Source organism: Silurus aristotelis (genome assembly GCF_946808225.1).
Source record: "Silurus aristotelis genome assembly, chromosome: 10".
NCBI classification, from domain to species: domain Eukaryota; kingdom Metazoa; phylum Chordata; class Actinopteri; order Siluriformes; family Siluridae; genus Silurus; species Silurus aristotelis.
In genome coordinates this window covers 14,674,766-14,687,594 of record NC_139583.1, presented here as the reverse complement: position 1 = coordinate 14,687,594, position 12,829 = coordinate 14,674,766, and the positions used below count along the sequence as shown (strand labels likewise).

Genomic DNA, 12,829 nt, shown 5'->3' with positions numbered 1-12,829 from the left:
ATCTAGAGGTCTTCTATCGTATCTGCAGCATTATTTAAGGTGGAACGGGGCAGGTTGAATTAAAAGGTAACTTCACCCCGTGTGATTTGCTGCATGTTGAAAAAAATGCTCAGATCATGCTGTTATAAACGTGTTCATTTTGTTGCAGGTGTAAGTGGCTGGTTAAATATGGGTCAGAAGTGGGCTATCTCACGTGTATGTGCCACATGCAGCTCAGATGTCCTGCAAATGGGCACCACTGAGCTGGTGTTTGCAAGGTTAAAGGTTTAGATCGGCTTACTGTAATCACCTGAGCGAAATTATTTAACGTGTCTCCGTTGGTTTACTGAGCGAGCACATTAAATTAGACAGCAGACTGCAAGGGACCTCAATCCTCTCCAAAAGAAGGAATTGATTAGGTGGGGGGTGTTTATCTCATCATGAGTGACGCGTTTAAAGTCTGCAAAACGGTCCTTGTAACCGGTGCTAACCGAGGCCTCGGTTTACAAATAGTTAAACGCTTAGTAACTGGGGGATGTTTTCCAGGAAAGATCATCGCTACTGCGCGCAATCCGGATGAAGCGAAGGTAAACCGCACTGACGCTGATCTATAGGGTTGGGCAATACCACTGACTGTCAATGTCAATACCAATATGTCAATACCAATCCAATACTGATATAAATTTAAAAAGGGGACAGTTTTACTTTGCAAACATTAATTTGAAGAGTTGTATGCGAAATACATAAGTATTATTCTGTTTGCATGCCAAAGGAAAAGGTGGAAAGTGGAATCAGTAGTTCCTTCATATGACTAATTATATATATTTTTTCAGGTTCACCTACATTTTTTTTTTTTTAAAGCTTGCAGTTTTAATCGAATCAATTTGTCAAGATAAACCCAGCCATGTACACTCACACACAGCAGGACAAGATCCAACCCTCTCAGTACCTGGTAAATAGCTCATGCAGGTTTTGTCAATAAATGAGTGCAGCTTTGGTTGTCATTTGATTCAACAGGAATTACAGAGCCTGTCCAAGGACCACCCAAACATACACATCATCAAACTTGGTAAGAACTCAAGAGTTCTGACCTTATAAATCCCACTGTTATGTTGACCACATTGCTTTAATGTTTGTTTGTTGTTTTTTCCGACCCCTTCCATCTGCCTAGATGTTGTCAGTGAGGAGAGTATAAAGAAGGCTGCTGTAGAGGTTGAACAAATTGTGCAGAAGGATGGCCTCAACTGCCTTATCAACAACGCTGGCATCAACATCATAGCCAACTTTGAAACAGTGACCGCTGAGAAAATGTTGGAGAACTTTCATACAAATTCTGTAGGACCTCTCATGATCACCAAGGTGATCTGTCTATCTGACCTACATAAATAGTCATTCCTCACTCCTGTAACTACATGACCCACAGTAGATACTAAACAATAGGCTTTAAAATTGATAACTGAATACTAAATTGGGACATTCTTGGGGGTTAAGACAGTCCTAGTTTGTACTTTTGGGGATGTCATTATTGAGTATTTAGATAATTGATAAGTTGACCTCTTATTTTTATTAATGATTATTGCTTGTACAGGCAACTTTCTCCTGTAGATAAATGCTACAAATGAATGCAATCTAATTCTTAATAAATATTAATAATATTCTGACAATTTAATGTGAAATAAATTCCTGTTATTGCCTTTTTATATAATGTATATACAAAATCTTATGAATCTTATTTTTTGAACAGAAATACTAAAAAAAACCCCTCATAAATCAAATAAAAAAAAATAATGGATATAAAATAGATTTATAATTATGACTGTTATAGGCAAAACCATTAAAATTAAAACAGAATGTGAGCTTTATTGTTGCAATGTTACCAATTATTATTAGTACTTGTTATTGTCAAAGATGATTAGAGTACTATAAGATCAAGTGTTAGGATTACCATTACTAATAAAACAATTCTTAAATAGAAAAGAAAATGTTGTACTCCAAATATCTGTTTGAATAAGACTATGATTAAGCCTGTCGAAATATATAATAAATAAATAAATCCTCTGAAGTAGCTGTTACTCGTTACACGGTCAGCGTTGAATAATATTCAAAGTTGGCCCATAATGTCCTTCAACTTGGCCTGTCATGCCATATATAAAAAGAGTTTTAAAAAAAGAGATCTTTATTTCTATTTTGACATTTAATATATGTATTGTTTTATTTTCGAGCTGCAAAAGTGTATTTTAAAATATAATTTAGAGCATATAAATGAATGTCTTATACCAATTTTGAAAAAAGGTTTTGAAAATTAATAACATCATGTCTTTCATTGCAGGACACTGATATTACAAGTGGCTTGTTGCTTGAATAGCTGCATTAGGCTTTAAACTCAGCTATAAATTAGATTTTTTTCTGTGTTTTTATTGTTGTTTCAGTGATCTACACAACTGCATTATGAAATCATAAATGAGTGGAACCATGGCAACTTTAATTTAAATATAATACATTTTAATATAACATTTACTTTTGTTCCATGGTCCTCAATCAAGTTAGATTCTTTAGCCTTCATAGGAAAAAGTTTGTGCATCTCTGGTCTGTATAAAAGCTTCTGCTTGCTAGGAACATGACTATACTGTAGCATTTAGCTTTATCACAGAGCAGGGCATCACATTCAAAGCAGAATCATCTAAAAGTACTTTTATGCTGGTTAACTGAACATGCTTATATAGTCCCACAGACACAGCATAAAAAACATAAACTGTCTTTGTTTTAGTCATCCTCTGTTATCTCCCATCATCTACACTCCAACATGCATGGGGATAGAGCAATAAAGAGCGTTCCTTTCTGTCATGACGATAAATGCCTTTTCTCATGGTTTGATGCCAAGACATTTTGTGGCTCATTATCGCCACCTTTTGGAGTGTCACTTCACTTAGATTTCAAATTTGTCATTGATTATTTTCTGTATCCTTATCCATAAACTCAAAATCTATTTTAATCATGTATTTGTGACAGCTCAACAAAACAGATGCCTAGTTTGTCACAATGGGTATATGTTTCAGACTCTTGATGGTTCTCTTTGTTAGGCTATGCTTCCAATGTTAAAGATGGCCGCTGCAAATGCAGTGGGAATGGGCATCCACCGAGCTGCAGTCATCAACATGACCTCACTTTTGGGCTCTGTTGAGCTCAACTGGGGAGAACGTGCTAAGGACTTTAAATGGTACCCATACAGAACATCAAAGGTAGGATCCCTTTAACAGTCTTCATTTAACGTCCTGTGTAAAAAAAAAAAAAAAATAGAAATAACAAACACCGTAACTTTGTAATGTTATCAGAACAGTAGACAAAATTGTTTATGTAGCTGAACACTGCAAGACTTCTTTGAGAATGGATTTGGCATTCTTAATGAGCCTAAATTGGAAGGAACAGAAAATGTAGGCCATCATTAAAAAAAAAGATTATTCATAAGCATAATTTATGTTTTTGCTGGAAAAGAAAAAAAATAAGACAATACTGTCTGATTTGCACAATGTGACAGAGTGCACTGAACATGATCACTAGATGTATGGCAGTGGACCTGGAGGCTGATAGGATTCTCTGTGTGGCTGTTCATCCTGGCTGGGTGCGCACAGATATGGGAGGACCGGAAGTAAACACATTTCATTGCTGCTTAGTTTTCTGAGATTTGTACTTATGGAGTTGGTTAAAACAATTGTATTCAGGGTATTACAGCTTATAGTACATAAAACGCATGTCATTATATCCCTTGAATTGCTAGAACAAACAGGCTGTTCCTAAACACATCAGTCATGCTCATAACTGGTCTCATCTAGCATCTGTTTTTTATTTGCACAAGGAGACTAATTTAAACCCTGTGACTCTATGAGGAAGTTATTAAGGATTAATAATGACAGGGTTTTTTTTTATTATTATTATTATTTGAACTTTGTATATGGGCGGTTGTTGTTCCTGCTTGAAGTAAAAACTTCCTGCACAAGCAGCCTTTATTTGTTCCTGTTCTACATGAACCTAGTACTGCTGCACACTTCAGCCAGATCCCTTGTAAACCTTTCTGACTAGCTACCTGAAAAACTGTTCATTTAGAACGTATGATTTGGAAAATTGTTGTCATAGTTGATTAAGTACAGAGTTAATTTTTTTAACAAATTAAGAAATAAACGTTGACTGGTTTACCACCAACAACTGCATGTTAACATTTAAGTTGGCCAGTGTCTATTATATTCAGAATTTGTTGTTCTTGGAGCTGAAAATGGATATTTTGTAGTTTACAGTCCTGTTTCTGTAGTATTGATCCACCTATACCTAAATGTAAAAAAATAATATGTAACAAATGATTGTTTTGCATTCTCTCTGTAGGCTCCATTGAGTATAGAAGAGAGCATTAGATGTCTCTTGACTGTGATTAGAGGCTTGAATGAGAAGGACCATGGCACGTTTCTGCATTACACTGGTGAAGCTCTGCCATGGTGATTTTGCTGAAGAAAATATACATTATAAATGATAAAACTGCTAAAAGGTTTGTGTGTTATTTGTTAGTATGCTTTATTTGTTTCTAAAAGTTCTTTAGGGGACTATTCTAACCTTTCCAAGTTTATTTGCAATGGTTTGAGTAATACTAGTTTTTTGAAAAAACAAAACAAAAACAAAACAAAACAATACTGTAAAATATAAAATAAAGGCAAACAATATATAAAGAAAAAAGAATTCAGTGGCAGGCCGTGGTTTTGGTCCCTGGGCCTTCAGTGAGATCTTACCCAACTAAATCCACCTCTTTGATTATAGAAACCATCAATACTATACAGAAACGCAATATAACAATGCGTGGCATTACAGAGAGAGAGGCATTTCACATATAGAGGGTAATTATCATTTTACTAAAGCAAGATCCAAACCTCTACACTACAACCACAACTGTGCCACCTACATCATCTGGAGCAGTTCAGAATCAATATTTGTCTAATAACATGACGAAAACATAAAAATATAAATAAAATACAACCTACTCACCAGAGATGCAGACTCATAATTTGCACCTCCCCTCAGAGGATGTAAGGCAATGGTACCGCTCGTATTCACTGGTCTTGAAGTAGAGAACAAACCCTTTCCCGGGCTGAGACACTCTAGCTAGCTTCTGGGTTGGCCGACCTCCTCACGATGTCTAGCTTTTCTGTAAAATGTATTTTTAAGTATGTCCAAGACCAAATCAATTTCTCTTTCTCCATAGGCATAAAAAAGTCTAACTCAGATGTATTCATATGTGCAGAGCTACAGACATGTTTTGCCAGTCAATGCTGTAACAATTTCCCTCTGACCAACCAATCAGAGGACGGAAAAATGCTGATGCTATTCTGGACCAGCTAGCTGCCCTGTGAGGCGAACATGAAATCTGATGAGTTAAAGAAACAGACTCATTGCTAAAAGAGACTAAGATAAAAAGGCCAGCAGTACAGACTTTGAAGGCCCTGGGCAGATTAGATTCACATGGCAGCACATAGAGGCTGAAATCTGATTGGACAAAAAAAATCTAACATACACATACTGGAAGCAGTGCAGCGAAGAGAAACGCTAAGAAATGAAGAGAATAAACTGTTGGAAATAAATTAATACAATTTCATTTTACAAATATAAAAATTTAGGTTGTAAATGTAGGTCAGTGCTTCTGATAGTGTTTAGGCCAGCAGAGAAGGCTTTGCTGGCCCAGACGGCACACCACTGAAAAAAATAACATTTGCTTTCAGGCAGATCAGAGCAGAGCTTTTATATGTGATCTCTGACGTAAACATCATTGTCATTGGGGCGTGTGTTTACTAGCAAACAAACCTGAAACCTTACACCTTACCTTGTTCCTTCAGCCACAGTGAGCTCTGTTTACTTTTCTTGTTAGTTATTGTTATCTGTGTTTTTCATTTAGTTACCTGGTATATTGCTTATTGTAAAAAAAACAAACAAAAAAAAAAGACTTTATTTATTGAATTAAGTTGCATAGTGCACATATAGAGGAATGCTAAACATGGTTAGCAAATACCCATACAGAAAAGCAATAGACATTTTGTTAAACTGGATGCATTTGCATATGTGAACATACTCTACTCTGAGTTCAGAAATTATAAAGGTAAAGAGAGTTTCACATCTGGTAAATAAAAAAGTGCTCTGACTGGTTTTCCCTGGTGTTTGCTGATCATCTGTCAGCTGCCTGCAGTCAGTCTGTTTGAGGATTAATAGAAATTGAAGCCACCATAGCTGAAGCCTGTCGACAACCAATGCTGAGAATCTTATTTTAAAAGGTACAGTTTTTGTTCAATCAAGGAAGAAAGAAAACCTATTTCAAAACCATAATATTTAAACCTAAGAACTTAACAGTTCTAAAAGTAATTGGTATTATTATTGTTTTGAGTGACTCTTATGTAATACTATATAAATTTATTATCTTCAAGTTTGTCATGTTTTTAAAGTTAGATAAGGTTGACATTAATAAACTGTGCATTTGTCTTTTCTCTCAAATCTTATATCACCAAACTTCTGTGTTCATGTTTTGTATTTAAAAATGTTATCTGTAATTTAAATAAGATCAGATAGTGTAACATACAGCAATAACACCATGTGCCTTCTTCATAATAGTGCTGTAGATGGCAGGGGAAAATGTTGCTGTCGACTGCTTTACAGAAGTCCTTCTGGGGCATTCGGATACCATTCTCAGAAGAAGTTAAACACTTGGCTTTAGCGATTTCCTTGTTTCTTTTTCTTATTTCCATCTGTATTTTAATATGGCAAATCCATCGATACTGCACACAACAGACTGCTTCCAAGCATGCTGGTATGTTCTACTGCAAACCTCATAATTACACATTTATAAGATCAGTAAATAAACATTTGCTGTTATATTGTTGATGAAATCAGGTGGACAATTATTTACAAAAAGAGACGCCAAACAAGTAATACTGTGAGAACATGTTTAAAATATTTGTATATTTAATTGCAGTTTATTGTTCACAATCAGACAGCCAGTCTGCAAAAAGTGAAATGTTTCAAAACTCGCAGATGCCCAACTACCAGGTGAGTAATACAGCCATTATGTAATGTAAGCGATTTCCATAATTAGACACTAATGTACCTCTTCCCATGGTATATCATTTATAGCATTGTTATTTAGAATTTGTGGATTATGGTGTTTTTCTTTTTGAATATAATCTGAATTAAATTATTATGCATCAGTCTTGTAAGTAGCTATTTCATATCGAAATATATTACAAATTAAAATTGTATTTAATGTCTACCAGGCAATCATTTTGTCAGAATTAATAGACTGATTCAATTGTGAACACAGATGGCACATCGCAGTTTTATAAAAGTTAACTAAATAAAACATTTGTTAAATATATTCATGGCACAATTATTGCCACACGTTTAGCCATTTGCCAAGACAATAGCTCTCATCTTCTTCTATAATGCCTGATAAAGTTGTTAAATACATGGCAAGTTAAATGAGACAATTCCTCCATACAGAATCTTTCCAGGTTCTTCAAATTCTCTCCTCGTTAGTCATCCTCATAGACTTTTTATGGGGTTCAAGTCGGAGGACTGGGATTAGTATAGCAGGACCTTAATTTTGTGGTCATGAAACTATTTTTGTGTTTATTTTGATGTACAGAACTGTGTAAACGTTTTCATGCAGGTGCTGTCTAGAATGTGGTAAAGTAAGAATGCCTTCAAAATAAAAGTAGTAATAGTTTATTTTTATTAATTACTAATTTGAAAAGTGTATAAATAGAAGAAAAATCCAAATCAAACCAATATTTTGTGTGACCACCCTTTGTCTGCAAAACAGCATCAATTATTCTTGCTGTTCATGGTACACTGGCACACAGTTTTTGAAGGAACTTAACAGGAAGAACTACCCACAGATCTTATGGGAATGTAGGCTTCCTCAATTTTTTTTGTCTCATCACGTAATCTCAGACAGACTCAATGATGTTAAGATCAGGGATCTATCTGAGGTTGGCTGTTTCTCGCACAGTTCCTCGCCAATTATAAAGGTGTTTCTGTTTGTCAATGACTTTAATTCTAGATATGAGATTGATGACCATCAGCGCCTGTTGGTATAATTGCTGAATCATACACCTGTCTCTGAGCTTATAAAATCCCTGACTTTGTGCAAAGGTGTACAAAGTGTACAAAAGTAAGAAATGAAAAATTTAATTTGGATTTCTATTCTGTTAATTTACCTACATTTTTTTTACATTGATAAAAAAATAACCTATTAACACTTACATTTTTGAAAGCATTCTCACTTTATAGCATTTTTCACAACTGCCCGAAACTTTTGCCCGGTACTGTATGTTTTTAATTACTGTCCTGCTGGAAAATCCAACAATTTATTTAAGCTTTCTGGCAGAGGCAGTCATGTGTTCATTTAATATCAGTTGATATTTAATAGAGTACATGATGCCCTGTATCCTAAAAAATGTCCATATTTAACCGTTGGCATTGGGAAACTTTTCTATATGACTTTATCTCCGTGTACAGTATGTGTCAAGCCATAATTTGGTTCCATTTGACCAAAGAACCCAATCCTATTTAAAGTTCCAGTAGTGCCTATCAATATGAAGACACTTAAGTTTGTTTTTCAATGAGTTCAGAGGCTTTATCCTGAAACCCTTTCCAACAACTTCTGTTATCTAAACAGTCAATGATGTGGCAGCAAGACAATTTATAGAATCATGGGTATACGTTCAAGAATTTTCAGTTATTGTTCAACAGGCAAAATAGGGAAATACTGTTATACTAGTGAAGAATATATATATAAATCCTATTTTCCCCAAACAAGTAATTAATACGATACCAATTATACTGTTAAGATTTTAAAACACAAAACACTTTTATTAGTCACTAAATAACTAGTTATTTATAAATTACTGTCACTATTTTGAAAGCATATTTATTTTAGGGAACATGGACTGGAAATAAACTTATAATCATATATGCCCATGCTCCTATTTAAGCTGTATCTCCTGCATGATGAAGAGAGACCCTCCTACCTGAACAGCAGCTCTGATCTGGCTGGCAGTACAGACAGTCTTGGGAATGTGGATGAGGAACACATTCAAGGCACGCTACGTTTCTCACTCTTCTATGATCAGCTGCAGTCTCGGTTGGTGGTGACTGTATTGGAGGCAAGAGGCCTTGCAACACGTGCATTCAGCCAGAGTGTGGACCCATTTGTTCATGTAAAAGTGCTATGGGTAGCAGTGGAGGGTAAAGAGCAAAAGCAAAGTTGTGTACTTCAGGAGTGGCAGACACGCCCAGTCAAAGACAGCTGCAATCCTAAATTTGGGGATCAGTTCTTTTGCACAGTGACTAAGGAAGAAGTGCCCATGATCACAGTGCGGCTAGAGGTGAGGAAGAAGGTGTGGGATTTTTGTCTTCTACAACGAAACAGTGGCTAATGCTGAAGCATTGCTTTTTGGAATTTTACTAAATAATGCTTTTATACTTAAAATCTCCCTGTTAAACACATGCAAATTATGTGGTAATGTGTTAGTGACCTTATTATTTTAGCCTCTGGATAAGTTTCCTTGGCCATTAAAGTTTAACAATGCTCTTGATCTTGTTAAAAAAAATCATGTTTTCATTTTATTGTATCATAGCAACCAATCATTTGGAGGACTAGTTAGTGTCTCATAAATCTTGCTTCATGGCACAATTCTTAGAAATATGAACTAATCACTAGTAAAATTTTCTTTCTTTGTACCCCTTCAGTATACAGTAATCCCTCGCCTATCGCAGGAGGTCTGGAACGTAACATAAATAGGCAAAAATCTGCGAAGTGGCAACCTTATATGTATACAGTACAGTATACATAATACCTGTATACCTCAAGGTTTTATAAACCTTTCCTCTGCTCCTAAACACTTTTAATATTCTAAAACCTACGCGATTTTAACATAAAAAATTGTTAAATGGGTACTCACTAGGCTATATGGGTACTCACCAGTAAAGATGCAACTTGAATGATGAAGAAGATGATGAATTAGGTGTGCAGAACTAATGATGAAGGTGATAAATGTACTGCATTACAGCTCTTCTTAAAGGTTATTTTGTTAGGCAAGAAAATGATTATTTTACCGCAAAAATAATTAAAATAACTCTTAACAATACTACCTATATACTGCAAAATCCCACGATACAGCGAAAAATCCGCGAAACAAAATTAGATATGTTCCATGTAAAAACCTACATTTCTCCACAGAGCTGTGGAGAAGAACAGACTTGCTTTTGTAGAGCTTAACTTTGGTTCTAATAATACTCCAATTAGACGTAAAGATGGAATGAAATCTGCTTTGAATGCAGAATCTGGCTTGGATGTACTTTTCTGTTCTACTGTCATGTTTGATTATGCTGGCTGATGCTAAGGCCTACTGTATCTGCTTTGGGAAAGTTCTGCACTCTGTCTTCTCTGGTAGATGATTTTCAAAAATCCTGTTTATATAATCTTATCACTTTCTGAATCCAGCCTGCCCTTTTCTGTGCATGTAGTCTGGTGCATTATCTATACATCCCCATAAGATCTGACAGAATAATTATTAGGTTTACTACTTAGCATAAAAAAAAGACACTTATGAAAGAATGCTGTTCATAGACTTCAGCTCAGAATTCAACACCATCATTCCTAAGCACCTGATTGTGAAGCTGAGCCTTTTGGCCCTAAACACTTAGCAACTGAATCTTGATCTTTCTGACTAAGAGACCTCAGTCAGTCCAGATCTCCCTAGGGTTGTGTGCTCAGTCCTCTGCTGAACTCACTTCTGATTCACAACTGTGTAACAATGCATGGCTCAAAGTACAGTGTCAAGTTCATCATTAGCTAACAGACTGACACTCTTCACCCTCTTCCCCTCTGGCAAAAGGTACCAAATCTTTTAGGCCTTCATGTCTTGACTGTGTAAAACAGGGGTCACCAACCTTTTTAAAACTGAGAGCTACTTCTTGGGTACCGATTAATGTGAAGGACTACCAGTTTGATACACACAGTTTTCAGTTTGATCTTAGATAACACATTTGCTCAATTTACCTTTTATTAAATGTTATTATTATTAATTAATGATATTCATCTATGTGAAGACACTGATCACGTTAATGATTTCTCATAATAATTATCAACAATGATTTAACAAAGTAGGAAACAGCTATTTTTAGAAAAGGCCCGCTGGCTACTCATGTGGTCCTTGCGGGCTACCTGGTGCCTGCGGGCACCATGTTGGTGACCCCTGGTGTAAAAGATCCATCCCCCAGGACTTTTTAACAGAAAGAGGCTCAAATGATACAATCATACACATTTACACATACACTTAATTACAAAAAAAAAGTAATTTCAGATGATTATCACATCAACATTGTGTCTCCTGCTCATAAGTCTGACCCATAATATATTCATTCATTACACATATGATTGTATGTTGTTTCTGTATTAAGCTTTATTTGTTATTTTAGGTGAGAGATTTTGATAAATACTCCCGACATGGTATCCTGGGGGAGGTCCGTGCATCTCTGGATGGTCTAAAAATCTCATATCCATTGGAAATGCAGGCAGACCTACAAAAACCAAAGAAAGTGAGTCTATATAAGCTGGACACAAATAAACAGTCTAAAACATATTTTAAACCAGAAACATTACCTGCACCACAAAGTTGCAGCACAGTTTTGAATGTTTCTATCATTATAAATGTTAATTGATTAAGTCTTGTGATCTGCACTTCTGATCTAATTTCATAAAGGTAGTAGGTAAAAATGAATTTAGGTAGCATGCTGAGAGAGACTAGAGAACTTGCTAGAGAAATTGCAGGAGTCTGGTAAAATAGCTTTTGTATTGATTGTATCCTCAATTTGCAGGACATTGTTGGTCAGGTCCTTCTGTCTCTCAAATATATGCCTACGTCTCATAGACTAGAGGTGGGAGTCCTGAAGATCCGGACAGTTTTCCAGTCTAGTAAGGTGAAAAGAGGTAGGAGGAGCAATTCTAGAATGTTTTGTGAAATACTTGAGCTAATTAAGATTGTTACAATTCACATAAAGTCACATAATGACACTGCATTTTTTGTTTTTGTTTTTAGCTTTATATGCCAAAACCAAAATTGTGTGTAACCAGTGCAGGATTAGACATCAGAGAACCACTGAGAGGATTTTTTCAGACATGACTGTGTTCAATGAGGTCCTGATCTTCAGATTACCAGAAGGTCAGATTAATGAATTCACCCTCGTTTTGTCTGTCTATGAGCTCTGTCGTCGAAAAATATCCAAGCGTCTAATTGGTCAACTAAGCTTTGGGAAGACTGAAAGTATGGAGGACGAGCACTGGAGGTTAATGATGAATGCACTTCGACAGCCAGTAGCCAAATGGCATTTTCTCTACTTTTAAATGTAACCACACCATGGACTTAACACAATGAACAGTATTGTGTTATTAAGGTAATAATTTTGTAAACAACATAAGGTAGAAACACCAGCGAATTGTACAATAATTAAATGTTAAAACTTTATTTAAAAAAACCCAAAGATTTGTTTTCCCAAAAATCTTTCATAAAGCACATCCTGCAACATCTTCATAAATTTAAGGCATGGTCTTTTTGATCAAAACATTTCATTGTCCATTATTGTTTTTTAGTAAATGATCATCATTTATCTACATTCTTTTTTTACAGATTCATGCTGTATAATAATTTATATTTTTATTTTCTTTTGGACCACAAGGCAGAAATCACGCAGTACACTGAATTAAAAAAAAAACTGTCTCAAATGGAATAACAATGTACTTATATGAAATAGTAGTCTAAAAAAT

The 12,829-nt window shown here is 35.4% G+C and overlaps 2 protein-coding genes across 2 annotated transcripts; both read left to right on the top strand.

The window, feature by feature from the left end:
• Positions 1-299: 299 nt before the first annotated feature.
• Positions 300-6,281, top strand: LOC310731779 (C-signal). Its single transcript, XM_083551631.1, has 7 exons — positions 300-566; positions 997-1,048; positions 1,151-1,338; positions 3,060-3,218; positions 3,515-3,625; positions 4,354-4,513; positions 6,187-6,281. Exons 1-6 carry the CDS (start codon positions 420-422, stop codon positions 4,465-4,467), a joined length of 771 nt encoding a protein of 256 aa, XP_083407757.1. The 5' UTR covers positions 300-419; the 3' UTR covers positions 4,468-4,513; positions 6,187-6,281.
• syt19 (synaptotagmin XIX) lies at positions 6,187-12,540 on the top strand. The gene is made up of 7 exons (XM_083551630.1): positions 6,187-6,281; positions 6,616-6,811; positions 6,977-7,050; positions 8,997-9,389; positions 11,485-11,604; positions 11,884-11,995; positions 12,105-12,540. The coding sequence occupies exons 2-7, from the start codon at positions 6,637-6,639 to the stop codon at positions 12,407-12,409; spliced, it is 1,179 nt and encodes a 392-aa protein (XP_083407756.1). The 5' UTR covers positions 6,187-6,281; positions 6,616-6,636; the 3' UTR covers positions 12,410-12,540.
• Positions 12,541-12,829: the final 289 nt, after the last annotated feature.